This window comes from Triturus cristatus, chromosome 12 (genome assembly GCF_964204655.1).
Source record: "Triturus cristatus chromosome 12, aTriCri1.1, whole genome shotgun sequence".
In the NCBI taxonomy this organism is placed as follows: domain Eukaryota; kingdom Metazoa; phylum Chordata; class Amphibia; order Caudata; family Salamandridae; genus Triturus; species Triturus cristatus.
The window spans coordinates 801762086-801784039 of NC_140595.1; the positions used below are offsets into that span (position 1 = coordinate 801762086).

The 21954-nt window shown below is 45.0% G+C and overlaps 1 protein-coding gene across 1 annotated transcript in view; it reads left to right on the top strand.

Moving 5' to 3' along the window:
- SLC12A9 (solute carrier family 12 member 9) overlaps nucleotides 1-21954 on the top strand; it is a 194250-nt gene that overhangs the window by 161995 nt on the left and 10301 nt on the right. Inside the window, exons 12-13 of the mRNA XM_085639354.1 lie at nucleotides 74-248; nucleotides 2672-2818. Coding sequence (XP_085495480.1) covers nucleotides 74-248; nucleotides 2672-2818 — 322 coding nt within the window. The remainder of the gene's footprint in view (nucleotides 1-73; nucleotides 249-2671; nucleotides 2819-21954) is intronic.

Sequence of the window (21954 nt, forward strand, 5' to 3'; positions counted from 1 at the left end):
CTCAGAATGTTCTGCTTTCTTTTTTGCTACACCCCTTCCTTTGCCTGATGTGGTGTCTATGACCTTCTTTTAGGTCCGGAAATACCTTCTGCTACTCGACATCAGGAAGGAACATGTCAAATTCTGGCGGCCTCAAATCCTTCTCATGGTCTCCAATCCCCGCACCAGCTGTCAGCTCATTAAGTTCATCAACGACCTAAAGAAAGGAGGCCTGTATGTGCTCGGCCATGTGGAGATAGGCGACCTCGGTAAGCAACTTTCTCTCCGTGTTCAGTAGCACTGCTTTTGTTGGGAGTGCCCCGCTTGGGGCTGGGGAATCTCTTCTCTTCATTTACTGAAGGGAAGAGGATGCTCTGCCATTGATGAGCAAGTGAGAACACCTGTCCATGTCCAGGGCTGTCTGGTATAAACGAGGGAGACGTCTGCTCCTCTTGGATCCCTGGCTTCAGGTAAACCCTCGCTTTGCTGTGGCCGATCTAAAGCCTTCTGGCTGCTACTTTCGATCCCAAGTGTCTTGTACAGTTGGACTGGAAATATAAACATTTTTAACTAAGAGATGCTACTTTATTCACCTTGTTGGTTGTGAATGATGAACAATCACAATAAGGACTAAGTACTGGGGGGCAATGGATATTTTCTGGGGAATTGCTTATGTTGGTTAGGTTTCGACTGTTGAGTTCTGTGCCACATAGCGGCTGCTCTGGCGCACTTCATGTTACGTTGGTAGAATTTATAAAGCACATGATCACTATAGGTTTCTTGGCGTTAGATTAGTGGAAGGGGAAATTGCTAGATATTTTAGAAGGATAGAATAGCTTGGCAAAAGCGTGATTTTGAGAGAACATCTAAAACAACAAAGGGTGTCTTCATGGCGGATAGCTTCCAGCAAAGAATTACACAGTGTAGCTGAGCAGAATGAGAAGCTGCTGCGGCCAGTCCTGCTTTTAATACATTTTGGAACAACCTATAGGTTATCTATAGATAATCATAGAGGAATGGCCAGGGTTCGATCTCTTGAGATGGCTCCTATTGAAGGTATGTGCTTGGTTTGGAAGAGCTCTAGAATAGAAATCTGACTTTTTCTGTAATACGAGCTTCTTATGATCAATAACATTCTTCCTGAGCTACTAATATCGTTAGTGTTGTAATAGTGACCCCATCAGACAATATTACTTTAGTGACGAGCCTATGTAAAATTATTGGCAGTGATCACCTATGTGCATTGGGCAGGACTACCAGCCGTAATGTAAAAAAAAGCATTGTCAATCTGAAAGGCCTTTACGTGGATAAAACATAATACACTTAAATGTTGCTTAAATGTTCCTGGCACCAAGGTAATATTAGTGATAACCACCCGCTCGCCCTCCCCGATCCTTCATTTAAACATTGACTTATCACTTCTGTAAATACACACTTTTACATGCTTTCCAACAACTGGACACAGGAGAGCTACTTACAAGTAGCTGGTAAGCTACCAGTAGCTCACAAGCTACTCGTTGGAGATGCCTGCTCTAGAAACATTGTGTAGTGTTGTAAACTGAATGCGCCAGTGGAGGAGTGAGAGTAATGGACTGCATAAGAGAATATTAGGGTCCTCCTAATCATGCAGGCACAGCGTTCTAGACCGTTTGAAATGTGTGTAGTAAGTTGTCCAGGATCCCTAGGGAAAGGAATTTGGTGTAATCTAGGTGTGAGCTAATGGTTAATTGAGTCATCGATTTATGTTGCAAATGGATACCCCCAAGTGTCCTGCTGCTGATATGCATTGCCCAAGCGAGCCCAAGTCTGCACAAATAACTTGGTTTTTAACTTTTTACAGAATGATCTAAAAGTAGGGGAATGAGTGATGTCAACGGGGTGAGAAATCTAATAGTTGGGTGACAAATAGGAAAATATCCTCCTTGTCTAGAGAGTTTTAATACGGGCATGGTAAGTTGATAGCTAGAAGCTGCCCATAGTTGGCCAGGCTGTTTGTAAAAGTCGATTTCTTCCTAAGATAGACAGGGCCACTATTTACTGCTCAAAAGATAAAGTAGAAGGCTTTGAAAATGATGCATTTGTGAATGAGTAACCAGTGCAGGTATGGCAAGAGAGGGAAAAGGGGCGTAGGGCAGTGTATTAGGGAGGAGAGAGGCAACCAGGTTTTGAGCAGTTTGAAGATGGTTTAGCAGGTTTTGAGGTGTCCCCAAGAATAATGAATTTCCGTAGTCGTTCCTGGAGGCTATGACAGCATGTACAACCATTCTGCAAGCTGACTAAGCAAGTAGAGGAATACCCTTGGCGAAACATTTGTAAGATACGGAAAAACATGGCAGTATCATGATTCATCTGGGTGGCAGAGGAAAGTTTGAGTAGAAAGTCTTTTGCCACCGTCTGTTTAGATCGAAAGGTTTTTTGGTAAGTATCCCAAGATGGAAAGTATGAGCATACTGAATTTTGGTTAAACATGGATAGTTAATGGTCCATTTTAACTCCTTATGTTTTACAAATTTTGTTGGCAATAGAGGATCCATTTGGACTAGGCCAACAAGTGTCAAGTTACTGTTTACAGTCCGTGTTTCGGTTTTCTCCACATTCATTCTAATTGAGTTCAATACCCACAAAATTTTAGGGACCCAGTTTATTCCTTTATGGGGAACTTTAACGCGTTGGTATCTCCTTTCCTTCTCAGACACCATGCCTTCTGACCCCGTCCAGCCTCATTACAATTTCTGGCTTAGTTTGGTGGATAAGGTCAATGTGAAGGCTTTCGTGGACCTGACTCTCTCCCCCTCGGTGCGGCAGGGGACGCAGCACCTGCTCAGGATCACTGGTTTGGGTGAGAAATGTTTTTTCTTTATCTTTCTGACTGTAGAACAAATAATCTGTTGTATGATGTGCAGGGGAAATTACAAGCTGGGGAATTGGTGTGATTCTGCATAATACAATGCATAGTGGAGCAGACGGGCACCCTGGACCGAGCAGGTTCTTTCCGGCCATCACTTGGGTGAGTGTGAGCTTCCTCGTCCATTAGAAAACCTCATGAGTTTCCAGGAGGAAGAACTGCACTGCCTTTTATGGTAATGGAGTGTGTAATTAATTCACATAACGTGCACACTGGCAGTTAAAATTAGTTTTAATGTAATAGGTAATGAGTGCTTTTGGACAGGGCGCGCTGAAGTCAGTTTTTCCATCATGTGGCCTACATTAATATCCATAAACAATTAATATATTCAGCTATATGCAGCATTCCAGAACACTTGTGATTTAAAGGTTTCTCCATCTAAAAGTGTCCTTTTAAAGGTAGCATTTTCTTTTTTGCTGGGATGAAGAAGCCATTTTAATTCCTGCTTCTAAATTGAGAATTGCCAGAAATTAGCTATAGAAGGCAATAGCTTCAGAAAGTAGTTTGGCATGGTCACTAAGGCAGCAGGGAAACGAAGGGTAGGGTAGTGCCAGCTAGAAGTTGAATCATTTTCTGCCCTGTGTATCAAGAACACATGATTTTAACATGTTCTACCTTCTGGTTGTGTTTTGCTTTCTTCAATGTCTTTGAGCATCTGTAATCTCCTTGTATAGTCTAGGTGCATTATGTGACTCCATCTGTTTGCTACAGCTGTGCATTTTTATTTGCTGTGCCTGTTATCTTTGATGTCCCTTATGCCTTGACCGGATGTTAAGGGGGTATGAATAGGCTTTGTGTATTGTTTGGCTTCCTGACAGTCATACTGTTGAGCGGAGTAACATTTGTCGCAAGATGCCTTATTGGAGGCTGATGATGAGGATATGAAGGCCATTTGTTTCTGATGAAGTTGGGCCATCTTCAAAGCACAAATCTGTTTCCTTGAACATGTGGGTCCCAAGCCAACATAGAGACCGAGATAGAAGGGCGCTACCTCCGAGATTGGGCCTTCACGGTCTTACAAGACTAAGGCAATATTCCTGCCTTGACTCTCCCCATAAATTAAATGTGTTCTATACAATAGATGGAATAAGGTGCCCCCTCTTGTGTATTAAGATGCTTTGTCATTGAGGACTTCCTTGACTTTGTAGCGGTATGAGGCCGCTTATTGTCGCCCACCTTCTTTTGTCCCCCACCTTCTCTAAATAGGTTTAAACGTATCTTTCAAAAATCAAGACCTGGTTATAAAAACACATCTATTTCGAACAATTTTTACCAAATGAGTTTCTCTCACTCCTTGGTAAGGCAATGCTGGCTTATCTAGTCATGCCCACCCATATGTGTTAATCGTATTAAAAGTTCCTTAACCACTCAAAACAGGTCGCAAGCCCACCAGCCAATAGTCTAAAAAATGGGCTAGCAAAGAAATATCTTTGCAAAGATTTTTGATATAAAAAATGTGAGGTGGGTCAGAAAGTGCCTCTTAAGCACCATCCATGGAGCTACTGGTTGGTACTCACTCTGTCATCATCTGCATTTTCTTGACCGAAAAGAATGCGACTTAACTCTAAACTAATGTCAGAGATAATAGAAGAGTGAGTTGTAGAAATGTAGGTGACCTCTATCTTCCATCTATGCCATGTAATGTGAAAGAAGTAAAAAAGATGGCATGTGTAGACCATTTTAACCTCAACGGCCGACATGTTTCATTCCCTAAATATTTGCGGCAATTTCTTCAGGGCCCGGAGACCATCTCCACCTCAAGAATGCAGTGGTTGATTAAAAAAAAAAAAAAAAAAAATATTGGATAAGAGAAGATGGTGCCAGAGACAAACAGAATTCTTTAAAAAAAAAAATGTGCTAAAAACCTTATGTTTTGACAGCACTCATGCTTGTTCCCATTTTCTGATGTACATTTCATAATTACCAAGTGGTTGCCAGGTGGACTCCTATCAGCAACTCAACGGATGTGGACCTGGAGGGTGACAACCCCCCACAGATCAATGCAACCAAGAACGCACACCTGAAAAGTGAATGTGTATACCACTATATAAACGAGGGGATATTATTCCTTTATGCCCTCCCAAAAACCATGTATTCTTTTTGGTTGTGGTTGTCTCTAAATTTGACCGTAACACACCACGCCAATTGCAACGAATCTTGCCAATTGACCTGATTTGATGTGTGGCACCTTCCGCCAACAGCAGTTTCTATACTGGGAATTTTGAACCCATATTTTCAGTCTTGCACGCCAGACTATGAATCTGAGATTGCAGTGTGCAACAGGCTTCACAGGCTACACTGGCTGAAGGTGTCACACATGGTACAGGAAGAAGCAGTTCTGACCTAAAATACCTTTGTTTTTTCCCCATAATTTTATTCCTCTTCTGCTCTTCACCCGTGAAGCAATTGACTGTTTCTTAGATGCACGGTCACAGTTGTGCTGCTTCCTACAGGCTGTGGAGTTCCTTCTTGCAGGCTACTTAAGCGAGCATGCATTTTGGAGATAGTGAGGGAAGTTGGAGCGTGGGTTCCTCACGCACTTCCTCTGTGCCTAGGAAATAACGACAGTCTGTGTTGAAGCTGCTGCAAGCTCACGTGCCATGTTTGGACTGCAGCACAAGAGCTTCCCTCGTGCTGTTTGAATTCCACGTTGTTACTTTATTGTGCTGTCGTCACTAGTTGTCTGCTGTAACTCATTACTAGGGGCTAGTTTTGTGTTTTTCTTATTACGGGTGCTCACTTACTGATCTCCGAACGCACTTGTAAGAACAGGTGCTCTAAATATAAAATATACTTTTTCAAAAATGAGCATAGCTCCTCAGTAAGGGGTTTTACACAGGAGAAGATATAACCTCTCTAGTAGAGGGAAGATCTGCTACAGCATCAGGATCAAGAGTACTAGCAGAGGCATCCTTACGAGGAGCCCAGCCTTTGGCAGCTCCAGGCAGCGAAGACCAGCAGCATTTCCATGTCTCTGCCCACACGGTCAGGCAACCCTTTGAAAGGGTCAGACTGTCTATCAAATTATGGCATTGCACAGCAAAATGAAGGAAAAATGTGTCTCCCCATTATACAGAATAAATTCAGAAAAGTCACTTTAAATATTTTGCCTGCAAGAGCAGTTTAGAAGGTGCACACATTGAAAAGAGGGCGGTGGAGGAAGAGGTGAATATTGAGACATGGGGTCTTATTGTCCAAGGGTAATGCCCTTTTCATGAGATGGTTAATCTCCATTCCTTTCTTTTACTGAAAACCATAATTAATACCACTACATAAGGATTCATGCTAGTTCGTGCTGATGACACCAGTGGTGGAATCCAGACACCTTTTCTTTTTGGACATTCCACCGATCTATCAAAGAGATTGCCATGCAGACTGGATCTCCTGTCCGGGACAGCACCATTCGTCACAGCTTTCCATTGTTGAACCAGGCTCTGTGGCTACTGAATACCTTCAGTATGGATATTTAAGCCTGCCTCTGGACTGTATTAAAGTTTTATAGTAGGTGGAATGTCTGCAGGCAAGATATTCAAATGAAAAACATTATACACCGGGTGGATGGAAAAACCGATTTATTTGCCATAGAATCTGGAGATGGTTTCCCCTTTATTTAACTGAATACAGCTTTTATCTTAGTACAAGGTTACGGGTAGCTGTTACAGTTACAAAAAGTGTCCTCCAGTGAAATTTTTTTCAATGTTCCACAGAATTTTTTGAGACGTTACCTTCTATCTGTCTCCCCCACTACTCCTTTCCAACCCCCTTTCAAAAGTGAATGGTATTAAATTTGAAGCGAAGAAGAAATCTAACATCCAGTGTGAATTTTGGAATGTAACTTTCCAAGTGACCATTACCTCAGCCAGAAGGGCGAGTACAATATTGGCTGTGTTTCTACCAACTATCCATGGTATTCCTTAGAACTTTTCTCTGAGAATTCAACCTTCTTTTCTTCTGAAGGTAATTTTAAAGTTTGATAATTAAATGGTTTACCTGCCATCTTTTCCCCCAACTCTTGCTCTTCAGCAAAGTGATCTCTTCACGCCTAGATGTGTAAATAACCCTTTAGTATTTACATTGATCAATTAAATTATAGATGCAAAACAATAGTTGGTCATCTATGGAGCTGTCCACACTGGATCATATTTTACAATCTTACATGTTATCACACGATGAGCCCTTCTGGGTCAGCCAAGGGCTTATGGCATAAGAGTGACTGAAGGAAGCGAGGCTCTTATGAAGAATGATCCTACAAATCCGATTCTCAGAGCAGTCGCTTGGTGATGAGGTTGTTCTTTGCCAGAAATCACTGCCTAGACTGTGCCTCCAAAAATCACCCACAAGGCTGGTGCCCATTTTGGCTGGTTGTTTATGTTCGAGGCATGTGGGCTGCTGAATTCATATCTGTGCATAGATCGCCGCCTAGTGTTGGGTCCGGATGATTGCACATTGTTGTCCTGGAAGAGTCTTCGAAGTATCCTGAGATGGGTGACTCCTCCCCTGGACCACAGTGCGCATGGGCATCCTCTCCATCCCCAGATTGTTTTTTTCCGCCATTGGGTTCGGATGCAACTATCTTAGCTCAACTTCGGAATACTTAGTTTAGGCCAAAAGGCCTATAGTTTTCATCGGTACAGTTACCGTTCGGTGTCGACTACTAGTCCTAGTGCTCCACACCCTTTTCAAACTTTCGATTCGAATTGGTCCAAACTTCGACGCTCCATCGACGATGGAATCGAGAACTCCGTTCAAGAGGTGTCCGTTGTGCCACGCCAAGTACCCTCACATCGACGTCCACCCGGTCTGTAACAAATGTCTCTCGCCGGATCACGACGAATCAAAATGCATGGCCTGCGCGCGGTTCTGATCCAAGAAAACTCTACGGAACCGACGGGCAGCGAGGCTCGAGGCGCAGCAGGCAGCGCCCGCACCCACCAACATATTCAGCGACGAGGACGCCGAGAGCGTGGAAGAAATACTATCTAGCCCCGCTTCGGAGCATGGTTTCCGATCGGACGACGATGACGAAGAGCTCTTTCGACGTGAAGAAGCCGTCGACTAGGTAGGGGACATCGACGAAGCCTATGGGGCTGAAGAAGACAGCTCCCCCGAGGAGTTGGGCCAATCCGTCGAAACGGAGGCCGAAATTAGTCGTCAGGCTCCGGTCGAGGGATTGCCTTCGGGCCTTACCCAAGACCTAATCCATGGTTCCTCGGCCCCGCCTTCCGGCCCGGCACTGAACACTATGCAAGAGCCAATATTACCCAAGACGACCGGGATGTTAAACCCAAAAACATCCATCGCTCCAGTCCCTTCAAAATCGAAAGCGAAACTGGTGGTGGTCGGATCAAGGGCGTCGAAACAGTCCGCTGCCCCGGCACCGACGCCGAAAACAGTCGTCGGCTCCGAACGCGTACAGAAAGACTTCGGCGCCGAGCTCACCGCAGCAGACGCGGTCGACGCTCAGAAGAGGCGCGCCCTCGTGCACCACAAGGCACAGACACCTTCGGCGCCGACACCGAAGCCCGTCGCCTCCGCAGTCAAAATGGCCGCCTCGGAAACGTCGACGCCTAAAGCACCGATGCCAAAGAAGTCCTCGACTACGTCGACTATCGATGCATCCCTTCAAGCCAGTGACCCCCTTCCGACAAAAAAGTCGGGGTCGGCCTCCACACCTACTACCAAGATGCCCACCAAACCACCATCTCAGTTTGCTGTGCAGCAGGTCTCTGCATCTCTCCAACGTATCCGGGACCAGGTAGCCCTCCACTCTACCTTGGGTCCCGACACTACCTCACCCGGTACAGTGCACTCGGAGCCCACCAACATCACCTTTGGGCTGCCACCGACATCGGCACCGAAACTCTTTCAAATTCGGACACGTGTCCTCCACACACAGTCCACCACCTCTGGCCTAACAGAACACGACCCTTCAGGGCCACAGTTTATCGACGCCGACACTGGCAGGCTCATGCTCCACAAGCGCAAGATCACGCCAGTCAGGGAAGAGGTGCCATACAAAATTCCTCTAAAACGCAAGCTACCGGCGGAGCAGGAACCAGTGCTACAAGAACACTTCCATCCCCTCCAACTAGCTCCGCAGTCCTTTTCTCCTACCCCTTCAGAATCGGACCCAATGCAGGAATATGGTGTGGACGATACCATCTACCCCGGGGACGCAGATCCCGATGACACACAGGATCCTGATCAGACGTGGCATGACCCCACAGACCCAAGTGTCACGCCACATGCTCAGGATGCGCAACTCTACAATATTAAAACTTCTACAGAGGACACGGCCGCATTTAATGCCCTTATCGAACGGGCAGCTGCTCATCATGGGGTGGAACTGCACTCTGACGCCATTGAGGAGGACTTCCTGCTTGACACTTTCGCATCTTCGGAAAGAACTGTCAAGACTCTGCCCATGCTTAAAGGGGTTCTGAAGCCTGCCAAAGACATTTTCAAGGACACCACCAGAGCCCGAGTGTTAAACCCCAGGATTGAAAAGAAATATAAGCCTGCACCTGGTGACCCTAAATACATTAGGGGTCAGTTGCCATTAGACTCTATGGTGGTTGCCAACGCTCGCAAAAGAGCCCACTCACAGACAACTGGTGATGCTCCTCCCCCCGACAAAGAGTCAAAGGTCCTTGAAACATCTGGCAAACGTGTGGCAGCGCAAGCAGCCAATATCCTGCGCATTGCCAATACACAAGCACTCCTGGCACGTTATGACAGGTCACATTATGACACCCTAGAGTCACTGCTCCAACACCTACCAGAGGAGTATAAAGAGTCAGCGGAGCTCCTCATTAGAGAAGGACAACTCCTCACTAATGCGTCCATAAAATGCGCCCTAGACGCAGCTGACACAGCGGCCAGGGCAATAAACACAAGTGTCATGTTACGACGCCATGCCTGGTTACGCATCTCAGGCTTCAAACCCGAGATCCAAAACAATATCCTCAACTTACCGGTTAACACGGAATTTTTATTTGGCCCAGACGTTGACACTACCCTAGAGAAAATAAGAAAAGACACAGATACTGCCAAATCTATGGGGGCGCTACAAACCCAACAATTTCGTAGTGGCTCCTTTCGTCGCACTGGAAATAGGGGAACGTCAAGGGGCCAGGGGTCACAACAACAGTATGCTAAAGGTAGCACACAAACCACCTACGACAAAAACAACAGGGGTGGATATCGTGGATCCAGCGCCAAGGGTAGAGGACGTGGATATGGCAACACCAGGTCCTCCCCCAAAAAACAAACAGTGACGCCCTCTCCCTACCCCCCGACCACTTAACACCTGTCGGGGGACGACTCCAGCTGTTCCTGCCCGCATGGAAGAACATCACCACAGACAGGTGGGTCAGGGACATCATTCAACATGGGTACTGTCTGGAACTAACTTCCACTCCACCCAACATACCACCAAAGCACCGTCCTATGTCAGCCGAACACTTAGATTTACTCCAGCAAGAAGTGCTTGCTATGCTCGCAAAAGGGGCCATAGAAGTAGTGCCCACCGCTCAGCAGGGCACAGGAGTGTACTCTCTGTACTTCTTGATCCCAAAAAAGGACGGCTCGCTCAGACCTATCCTAGACCTGCGACCCCTAAACCTATATATACTGTCGGAGCATTTCCATATGCTCACCCTCCAACAGGTTCTCCCACTACTCACTCAGGGGGATTTCCTAGCTACACTAGACCTGAAGGATGCATACTTCCACATACCAATACACCCTTCACACAGGAAATACCTCAGATTCACCATTCAAGGGAATCACTATCAGTTCAAAGTTCTCCCCTTCGGAGTAACAACAGCACCCAGGGTCTTTACCAAGTGCCTGGCGACAGTGGCCGCACATCTGCGAAGACAAAATATTCACGTCTTCCCTTATTTGGACGACTGGCTAGTTCAGGCCAAATCAGCACAACAATGTGCCGCCCACATGTCCCACACCATTCACCTTCTTCACGATCTGGGATTCTCACTAAATTACCCAAAGTCAAGTCTCCAACCTGCGCACGTACAACAGTACTTAGGCGCTACAATCAACACTCTGGCTGCCACAGCTCAGCCAACTTTAGTGAGAATCCACAGCATGCAACTGCTGATCTCAAAATTCAAACCTCAACACTCCCTTCCGGCGCGAGTGTTCATGCAGTTGATAGGCATGATGGCCTCCTGCATCTTCATAGTCCCACACGCGAGACTACATATGCGCCCGCTTCAGGAGTGCTTAGCACGTCAGTGGAATCAGGCTCAAGGACAGTTGAAAGACCTAGTGTTGGTGAGCGGTCGGGCATACAACTCTCTGCATTGGTGGAATCCACAAAACCTTTGCAAGGGCCGACCGTTCCAAGAGCCTGTTCCACAAATAATACTGACAGCGGACGCGTCTCTCCAGGGATGGGGAGCTCATGTACTCAATTACACAGTGCAGGGACTATGGACTACACAACAAAAGAAGATGCACATCAACCTTCTAGAACTGATGGCAATCTTCCTGGCAATGAAAGCATTCAAAGTACACCTGTGCAACAAGGTCGTGTTTATCCGGACGGACAACATGACTGCCATGTACTACATACAGAAGCAGGGAGGAACACACTCTCCACAGTTGTCTCATCTGGCTCAGAGCATGTGGAAGTGGGCCATTCAGAGGAACATATTCCTCATGGCGGAACACCTCCCAGGCAAAGACAACCAGATGGCAGATCTGCTCAGCAGGCACAGCCACCAGATGCACGAGTGGGAGTTACACCCATCAGTACTCCAACCGTACTTCCAGCAGTGGGGTCATCCAGAGATAGACCTATTCGCCACAAGGGAAAACGCAAAATGCCAAAGCTTTGCCGCCAGGTTCCCACATCCACAGTCGCAGGGCAATGCGATATGGATGAACTGGTCCGGCAGATTTGCATACGCTTTTCCCCCAGCGCCGTTGATACCGCTGGTGGCACGCAAACTGCGACAGCACTCTCTGACACTCATCCTGGTTGCTCCAACATGGGCACGCCAGCCATGGTACACCACCTTTCTGGAACTTTCCGTGGTGCCGCATCAAAGGCTACGGATCAAACCCGCGCTTTTGACGCAGAACCATGGAGAAATTCAACACCCAGATCCGCAACAGCTGAACCTGGCAATCTGGCTCCTGAAGTCTTAGTTTGGCTACCTAAACCTGCCACCTGACTGTATGGAGATCATTAAGGAAGCTAGGAGACCCACTACCAGAGCTTGCTATGCAGCCAAATGGAAGAGGTTTGTCATTTATTGCAACAACAATCACATTAACCCGCTAGACGCATCTATTCAGAACATAATCTGCTATCTATTACACCTATACCGATGCAATCTGGCATACACCTCAATACGTGTCCATTTAACAGCAATAGCAGCCTACCTCCAAAACAGGCATCACCTCTCTTTATTCAGAGTGCCTGCCATCAAAGCCTTCTTGGAAGGACTTAAACGGGTGATTCCCCCACGGCACCCCCCAGCACCGGTGTGGAACCTCAACTTGGTCCTCACCAGACTAATGGGTCCACCCTTTGAACCTCTCCATTCTTGTGAGATTCAATTCCTCACCTGGAAAGTGGCTTTCCTGGTTGCCATCACTTCCTTAAGAAGAGTTAGTGAAGTCCAGGCACTAACCATTCAGGAGCCATTTATACAAGTTCACGCAAACCGGGTCGTACTACGTACCAACCCCAAATTCATGCCTAAAGTAATATCGCAGTTCCACATGAACCAAACCATTGAACTGCCTGTTTTCTTTCAAAACCCACAAAATGTCGCTGAGAGGATGCTCCACACACTAGATGTAAAGAGGGCCCTCATGTACTATATTGACAGAACTAAAAACTTTAGGAAGACTAAACAACTCTTCGTTGCCTTCTCTCCACAACACAAAGGCAACGCCATTTCCAAAGCAGGTATAGCCAGATGGATCGTTAAATGTATCCAAATTTGTTATCAAAAAGCTAAACGCACATTAACGATTCCACCACGAGCCCACTCAACACGGAAGTTAGGGGCGTCCATGGCTTTCCTGGGAAACATTCCTTTACAAGAAATATGTAGAGCAGCCACATGGTCCACTATACATACATTTACCAAACACTACTGTGTAGATGTACACTCAAAACAGCAGGCTGCTGTAGGACAGGCTGTTCTCAAAACTCTTTTTCAGACTGCTGCAGCTGGCACGGGTGGCCACCGCTAATAGGAGGTACTGCTGTGTATTCTATGCACAGATATGAATTCAGCAGCCCACATGCCTCGAACTGAATATGCTACTTACCAGTATGCATCTGTTCTTGGCATGTAGGGCTGCTGACATTCATATCGCCCACCCTCCTCCCCGGCGCCTGTCGCAGCTGCAGCTCTCAGAATTACTGTATAGCATGGTCATCACTTCCTGTATCTACTCCATCACTGCCACAATGGCGAAAAACAATCTGGGGATGGAGAGGATGCCCATGCGCACTGTGGTCCAGGGGAGGAGTCACCCATCTCAGGATACTTCGAAGACTCTTCCAGGACAACAATGTGCAATCATCCGGACCCAACACTAGGCGGCGATCTATGCACAAATATGAATGTCAGCAGCCCTACATGCCAAGAACAGATGCATACTGGTAAGTAGCATATTCAATCTTTCTCACTGATTTTTTTTTTTCTCATCATTCTTTTTACACTCGGTGCTAGCTAATAGTTCCACATTGCTGCATGAAGGAATAGATAGAGGGTTTTTTTCCTTCATGGCTCCTTAGCTATAGAATCATCTTGCATTTGCTTCGTGGTTGAAGTCTGATCGATTTAGTATAAAAAAAAAAAAACTTAAGACTCGCTTTAAGCTTGTTGCATTATTGGAATCTGAGGAAAAACTCTTGTATTTTTTCAATTGAAGCATGAATACATCTATGAGAGCAGAGGCTTAAACATGTGGTCCTAGCCACCTCCCTGTGTGGTGGATGAGTTTACCAATCGGTTTTATGTGTATAAATATTAATGATATTCTGATTTATATAAAATACAAGGAAAATCTGTTTACTTGTAGGCTTAGTTCTCCATCAGGAGTATAAAAAGAAATCTTTGAGTCCCCCTTATAAGATCTCGAAGAATAGGCAAGACTGAGTGATTGAACTAGCAAGTTATTTTACTACTACATTTTTCTGTGAATAATTATCATTTGTTTTTATAAATATTTTTTCCCCTTAATATTTTTAAATATTTGTTTACATCTCAAATGTGTTTCTTTTTTAATACAGGTTTTTTTTATTCTTTATTAAAAAATAGTAATATTTTTAAATTAAGAATTACTTTTGTTATAAATTTATTGTTTGTTAAACTTATTTTTTTATTCATTGTTTTGAGTTTACATGTATATTTTATTAATGCTAATGCATTGTTTTATATATTTTAAACCTAAATATCGTATTTTTCGTATATGACTTTTAATTTAAATTATGCTAATCACAATTAAACACATATACTTCTCATTATAATGTAGATATTCTGATTGAAACTTTGAACCACAGATTCCTTCCCTTTAAACTATCCCCATGTGCCAAATTGGATCTGCGTATTTTGAGACAGTGCTCCTCCACACCAGCAGGTGGCACTGTGTGGCTCCATGGTTACTCCGTTCTGCCCTTGAAGTGATGGAACAGAGCCACATATAAGCACCACCCTGTAATCTGATGTCAGTTCCTTTCTTTCTGCACCTTTCGACCTTAGTGTGTCATGGACAATGTCCCCTCTGAAAACTAAACTATTTAAGCCTTGCTGCAATTGCAGAAAAGAATAGTCTCATCAATGCACACAGTGTGCTTCTTTGGTTCTTGAGCTCTGGTTATGACTCAAAAGTTGTACGATACATGTGCCCATATGCCCCAGAAGTCAGTTCTGGAGTGGGAGACAAGACTTACGTTGCCTAACATAAGAAGATGCCTCTGTCGAAACATAATTCCCCCTCCAAGTCGAAGGGGCACTTGGGAACTTATTCAAGAAGCTGGTCTCTGGTGAAGGCTTGTTCTCCCCCCTCAGAGTCTTCTGGAAAGTCAAGGACATGTCATTAGCACAACAAAGCGAAGGTGACACTCAACCTCATTCTGCCACTCAAAATGAGGTGTGGGGGTGTTAGTTAAATGTTCATACCCCAGAAGCTTTTTCTGACTGTGATCCAGACGGCAGCTGGTCTCTTCACACCCGAGTTCTCCAGGCCTTTGTCTACCCCCAGCAAATAGCCTTCCAGGAGCCCCACCGAACTGCATGGGGCTCCACTTGGACTTCCGCTGGCAGGCCCTCACTTGGTGCCAGCTGCCCCCATGGGACCTATTCCTATTCCTGTTCCCATTCCTATGCCAGTTTACACTTCCATCCTTGCCCCTGGGCCCACACTGGTCACTTAAATGTCTGCACCAATCTCCTAACCTGAGCCATAATTGACCAGCCCCAGGGCCATGTCATGCCACAAGATTACAAAAGCGCAACCATTCAGTATACAACCAGAGTCTAATTCTCAGCCTCTGCCTCAATGCCAATACTTTGCAGCCTTTGTCCGATCTAATGCTGTTCAGGGTATGCAAAATGTTCCCCAGAGAACTGATGTTAAGGAAATGGCAAGCAACCTACTTTCCCTCATGTTGAAGAAGTGCTATATCTGGATTTAAAAAATGCCAGTGGGCTAGAAACACCTCCAGAGACTGAGCTAATCTCACTGCCTGTGCCACCAACAGAACAAAGTGCCTCTTCTGCAGTAGTTGTGGGAAGGGTAGAAGAAGTGCAGTTGCCTATTGTAGAAAGAAAAGACAAGTTTGTTAATGGAGTTCCTTCAAACATGTCCTACCTTTTTTGACCCACTTTTGCTGTTCGAGTCCCCTCCCATGCACTCTGATGGCCACCTAGTCTAAGCCGACCTGTGGCCAGATGACATAGAAAGGCACCTAGTCATGCTGATTGTTTCATGAAGCATCCTATGCCTGAATGCCTGGCCAGGCATCGACAAGCAAAGTCACTCCTTATGCCCTTCCAACCAGTCACTCTTATAGAGAATCAAAACGTATTGATATTTTCAAAAAGAGAATGTTCTCTTTGGCGTGTTTAGCCTTCAATCTTTGGACACAGTGTGGCTTCTGGGCAGGCACACATGCTTAATGAAAGATGGCAAGTGAGATCTTGCCTGCTGCCACAGAAGACCGCATAGCCATGCTGGCTCAAACGATACATGATTAGTGGGACATGGCAAAGGGTGGCTTACGTGCTGGCTTTTACACCACAGACTCTTGGAAGAGTTTTTATCACAATGGTAGTTCTTTTAAATCGCGTCTGGATGATATCAGAAGATGTCCAAACATGTTTTATATACATTCCCTTTTTTGCTCCAGATTGTTTGGAGAGAAGGCTGATTTGTTTTTAAACGATTTGAAATCAGTAGAGCCACAGGACGATCTTTCAGATTCTTGGCGCTCACCAAGCAGCTCCACCAACTAAACTACGGGAAGTTTAGAGGTCATTCCAGGGGAATGGCTTGATGACCATGCCAGCCCTCCCAACCTGTGCTTCAAGAGTAGGGCCAGTCATTTTGGATCAGAGACCGTGTCTCTTCTCCAGCCCTTTCAACAGCTGTCCAGTTTCTTTAACATGTCCTCATAGGCTCACACTAAGCTGAAAGGCAGCAGGATAAGACACTTCCTCCACTGCTGGAGATCCATCATTTTCAACGTTTTATTTTCCTTCCTGAACCGATTTCACTCACCACCCCACCCCAAACATCAGAGTGACTCTCAGTGAACCATTCTTCAATCTTACTGCAAGAATTAAACTTGTTTCTGGCCAAGGGTGTCATCAAGTGGGTGCGCCCTTCGGAGAGAGGGGAGTGGTGCAACTCATGCTACTTCCTGGTACCAAAGAACAAAAGTCTCCTTTCTAGACTGGACCTCCTCCTACTAAATGCTTTTTCTGAAGAAAGACAAATGCTCACCCTGTCTCTCATTCTTTCTGCTCTGGACCCACGGGGACTGGATAGTGTCCCTGCTCTTGCAGGAAAGGTATTTTCATATACCCATACTGCAGTCCCACAGGTATTTTCTGAGGTTCACGGTAGGGTCTGAGCAATTTGCCTTTCTCGCCTTTATCTCCGCTAATTAGGTGTTCATGAAAACAAAGTTGGTATTTGTTGCTCACCTTCGGATGTTAGGGATATGTGTTCCCATACCTCAACTACTGCAGCTCAAAATGGGCTAGCCATAGTTGGTTGTAGACCACCTCTGGATGACAGCCACACTATATATATATATATATATATATATATATATATATATATATATATATATATATATATATATATATATATATATATATTCAACAAGCCAAAGTCCAACCCGGCCCCCAAACAGTGGATTCCGTTCATCGTAGATGTCCTAGACATGGTGGCATTCAAGGCGTTTTCACTGCTGCAGCGAGTCTGATGCTTCTGGCTCAGTCCTTTGTCTCGGTGTGGATGGCTCTGAGGCTTCTTGGACTTCTGAAATTGTGCATCCTTCTCATGCCGAACCCCAGAAGGTATATGCAGGTCCTGCAGTGGAACCTCTGGTTCAGTGGGCCCAGCAGTGCTGTCTCTGACCCCATCCAGATCTTGAAGGAGACTGCTCGGGATCTTCTGTGGTGGTAAACAAGCATCAACCAGACCTGCAACAGGCCAATCTCCTTTCCCCACCTAGACCTCGCAGATGAGACCGTTGCATCACCACCTGATTGGGGATGTGGTGGTTAGAGGATTCTGGTCTCTGTATAAGAAACTACCGCATATCAGTCTTTTAGAGCTTTGTGGGATCTGTCTGTCTGTGAAAGCCTCCCTGCCATAAATCAAGGGAAGGCTAGTGCAGGTCCTTATGGGCATCACAACTGCCATGTGATACTGAAACGAGCAGGATGGAGTGAGGTCCTGAATCCTGTGTTAGGAGTCCCTATGTCTCTGGAGGTGGCTTGCTCCTCTGAACATTTTTTGGGGAAGCTACTAGCCGGTTCTTGGAAAGACAATCTGAACAGGTGTCAGCTTGGAGATCACGAATGTCATCTCCCTCCTGAGATGGCGAGGTATATCTTGCTGCTGTTCGATGTGTTTGCTAACATCGATAACCGACATTTGTACACTGTAATTTCCTCCAGGAAAGTGAACAGGAGACACATTCCAACTGCGATGGGACACTGGTCTCCTGTACACATTCAGCAAAGTCAGCTCGGATCCGGAACCAAGTCATGTTAGGAGCCTCAAGCTGGGCCAGAAGTGTATGATACCCATAGCTCCTGAATATGAGCATTTGCCCTTCTTTCTGGCTACCGCTTTAGGTGAATCTCCTGTCCCAGCAGTGGCAGAGTCCTGCACCCAAATCTCCAAAACCTCCAGACATCGAGACTGAGCATTAAATTAAATGCCTTCTGTCAACCAGCCACAGTGGTAAATATCATCCTTTCAGGCTGATGTCCTTCAACCAAGTCCTATGGTGTGCTGGAAGAAATGTGTTGCTTGGTGTGGTGCTCATCATACCAACCCTCTACAAACCAAACATTTGTTGTATTCTTGTTTGCGGTTTTGTTGGTCCAGCAAGGTCTTGCAGTAACCACGGTTAAGGGTTATCTGTCAGCCTTTTTGACTTTTTTGTGTTAATCTGATCAACTGTCTCCATTTACCTCGCTTGCTGCGATGCGCTTTATCAAAGATGTGACTATTTTGTTTCCCCTGAAGCAGCTTGTCATTCCTCAATGGATCTTCAACTTGGTGATTGCAGTTCTTATGTGTGCACACTTAAGCTGATGCACAGCTGCTCACTGCGACTACTGATGCTCAAAATAGTTTTCCTGATTGCCTTCACCTCTGCGTGCTGTATGAGTGAACTGTAGGTGCTCTTGGTGCAACTGCCCTACAATACTTTCATCACAGACAAATTAGTGCTGAAGACTCGTACAGCCTTCTTACCCAAAGTTGTGACACCTTTTCACATTGCATAGTCTGTCCTGCTACCAACCTTTTTGTACCACCTCATCCTTCCAAAGTAGAGAGCTTGCATCTGCTCAAACTTAAAAGGGCATTGAGTTTCTAAACTAACCGCACAAAACATTGCGTTAATGATCAGCTTTTTATTGGATTCTGTGTAGGAAAGGGAAGTAAGTTCAGATAATTAATCTGTCCTGATGGATCATCCTTTGCATCAATTTCTGCTATGTGCTGATCAAGAAGCCATCTCCTGAAGGCAATGGCAGTACTGGTTTTGAACATCTGCCAGGTTACTGTATAGGTGCTGGTGCACATGTTCACAAAATATTGCCTTGACAGCCAGACCCAATGGGAGGGCCATTTTGCCCGCTCAGTCTTGCAAGATTTCCTAATCCAAGTCCACTCTTCAGACCCTCCACTTTTGAGAGGAACTGCTGTGTAATTTACTCTAAAGGTGACTAGTCTGTAATTAGCAATATCCAGTAGAAAAACAAGTTACTTAACTTTGGTAACACTAGTTATGGGGGATATTCTGTCTAGATTCCTCACTACTGTCCCACCTGCCTATTCTGTGGACTGAACTTCTGAAGATCATGATATGGTTCCAAGGTAGTTTTTGTCACACTTTCGCCTGCAACTTGTTTGAAGTGAACATCATCTGAGGGTGCGGAGGGATAAAGATTAAGAAACAGGTCAGCGAGCAGTGCTGGCACTTATAGGTAGTTGTGTTCCATCACTTTGTGGCTGAACTGAGTCACAGCAGAGCCGCAAGTCACCACTGGTTAACTCGCAGGAGCATTGCTGTAACATTCTCCAGATCCAGTGTAATGTATGGGGATATTCCAAAAGTGAGGAATCTGCGGTTATAGTATTCACCAGAATTTGTTCTTTTGGACCACAATATTTTGGTAGTCATTATTTCTGTACTCAACTTTATATGTACGTGAAGTCAAATATTTTTACAGTCCATTTTGACCACAATGTTATTGTACCACTATATTTTTGTGATTCATATTTTGTTATATAAACCTTCAGCCTAGAGCAGGTTCTGCATTTTGATGCTTGAAAGAAACCCCACAATGCCGACCCGTTCATAGTCAAACCGAGTTTTCAGTTGTTGCTTACTGAAAATCTAAGTAGAGCGGTGCATAGCTGTAGATGTCTTACTGTACTATCTGATCCCGCACTCTATATTCATTAAAAGAACTCCTCTCACACATGAACCCTCATTGACGCCATGCGGTCCGTATACACAGTGGCTGTATAGAATGTAGTCCCAACTAATGTCAGAGTGTAACTGTAATGCATCACATCCTGTGGCTTAGTAACACTGCAAAACACCTCCCCTCTCACTTAATGCACTTCTCCCCTGACAGTTGCTTCATTTGTCTAATAGGCTGTTCTAAATGAGAGAACCTATTCTCTTTTCAAGAGCATTGCTGGTTACAAACTACACCATAACTTGGAATATAGAATTGTGATTCAGGGCAGTCTCATTCATAGCTGCATCTGTCTCGGAGACGGGCTTCTTGCTTGCGGCATCCTAGGCCAGTTATTAATATGATGCCGATAACACTGAAAGTGGTTGTTTGACACCATTGACCTGTTGTGATTGTATCTTCAGGATGCGCTGCATGAAGGATTCAAGGCACTAACTTGTTTTATTACACTCGGATTCAGATACGAACGTAAGCCTTTGCATTGGCCTAGACGCTTTTCCAAATTGCTAAGTTCCATTTATTTGAGGGTCTAACTATTGGTAAATAGTTCCAAGATTATATTTTTGTGTTCAGCGCAGATGGAAAGGAACACAAAGAAGTTTTCAATCTTGTGTTAGCCATTTAAGCAAGAGTGACATGCCAATACTCAGAAGTGCAACTTCGAGGTCGAAAATGTAGACTATTTGTGAATCCTAGTAGGAAATGTGGAATGGCCCCTAAAGAGACATTGAGGATGTAGTCACCAAGCTCCTTAGTTAAAACCCAGTTTTGATTAATCCTGGGATTAGTAGGGTAGAGTTCAATTCGAGATTTCTCTTTATGCTTGCCGAATTTATGATATCTGATGAATGAGGTGTGAATTTTAAGAAAGAGTTCAAGAAACTGAAGCAAAGCATAGCTGAGGCACCGGTCCTCCAACCATATGATACTTTTTGCAAACCATAAAATAATTGTTACAGATTCCAGTTCTGGGCTGGGAGTGATCTTGCTACAAGAAAGGGAACATAGAAAAGGGGTGTAGATTCTAACTATTAGGATATTGTGAAGTAAGAGTTTGCTTACAGCATGAAGGGAATTTTCATATTTCCGCTCTTTTGTGTGGGAACCACAATTTCTAGTCAGAACTGATTACTGGCCCCTTGTAGACCTCTTTACCTGGAAAGGTTCTAGAAAAGTTACTCCTAAAAATGTCAAATGACTCTTCTTCAGATATATTGTTAACACAAAACTTTTTCATGGAGTGAGAAATGCGGTTGCGTACTGATTTTGACGAATGCTGTGTCGGAGGCTGGTGAAGATGAGTAGAATGGCTTTGCCATTATTGCATTAGAAGGAATGGGGTTTGTAAAGACTTCATGGGCGAGCAGCAGACTGGTAGAAAGAGGGAATGCTAGCATAGTTTGGGGTAGCTAATAAATTGTGGCTTGATATCCTCCACAGAGATTGTTGTTCGGAAGTACCTCCAGTTTCATTTAGTGTATGTATACAGCATGCCTCAATTATAAATATCTGACAAATTGGGTTTTATGTAGACCAAACTCTTATGAAAGTGTCTCATTATTTTAGTTGGCTAGTTTCCCATAATGACTCCACTTTTGGACACTTGGGAAGGTGAGCCCTATTAGCTTTGCCTTGCGTTCGGTTTTTCTCTGTGCATTAAGTGTGTCAAATTTGCATAGATGTGGCTTCTATTCCTCAGTGTACCACAGGAGTTGTCCTGTGCCTCACCGATGAGGCCAAAGAAAGGGCACTACATGTTTGCTCAAGGGCCTAATTGCTCAGACTGGAATACCCATAAGTGGTGGGACAGCAACTGATTTGCATATGGTTGGTCCCAGT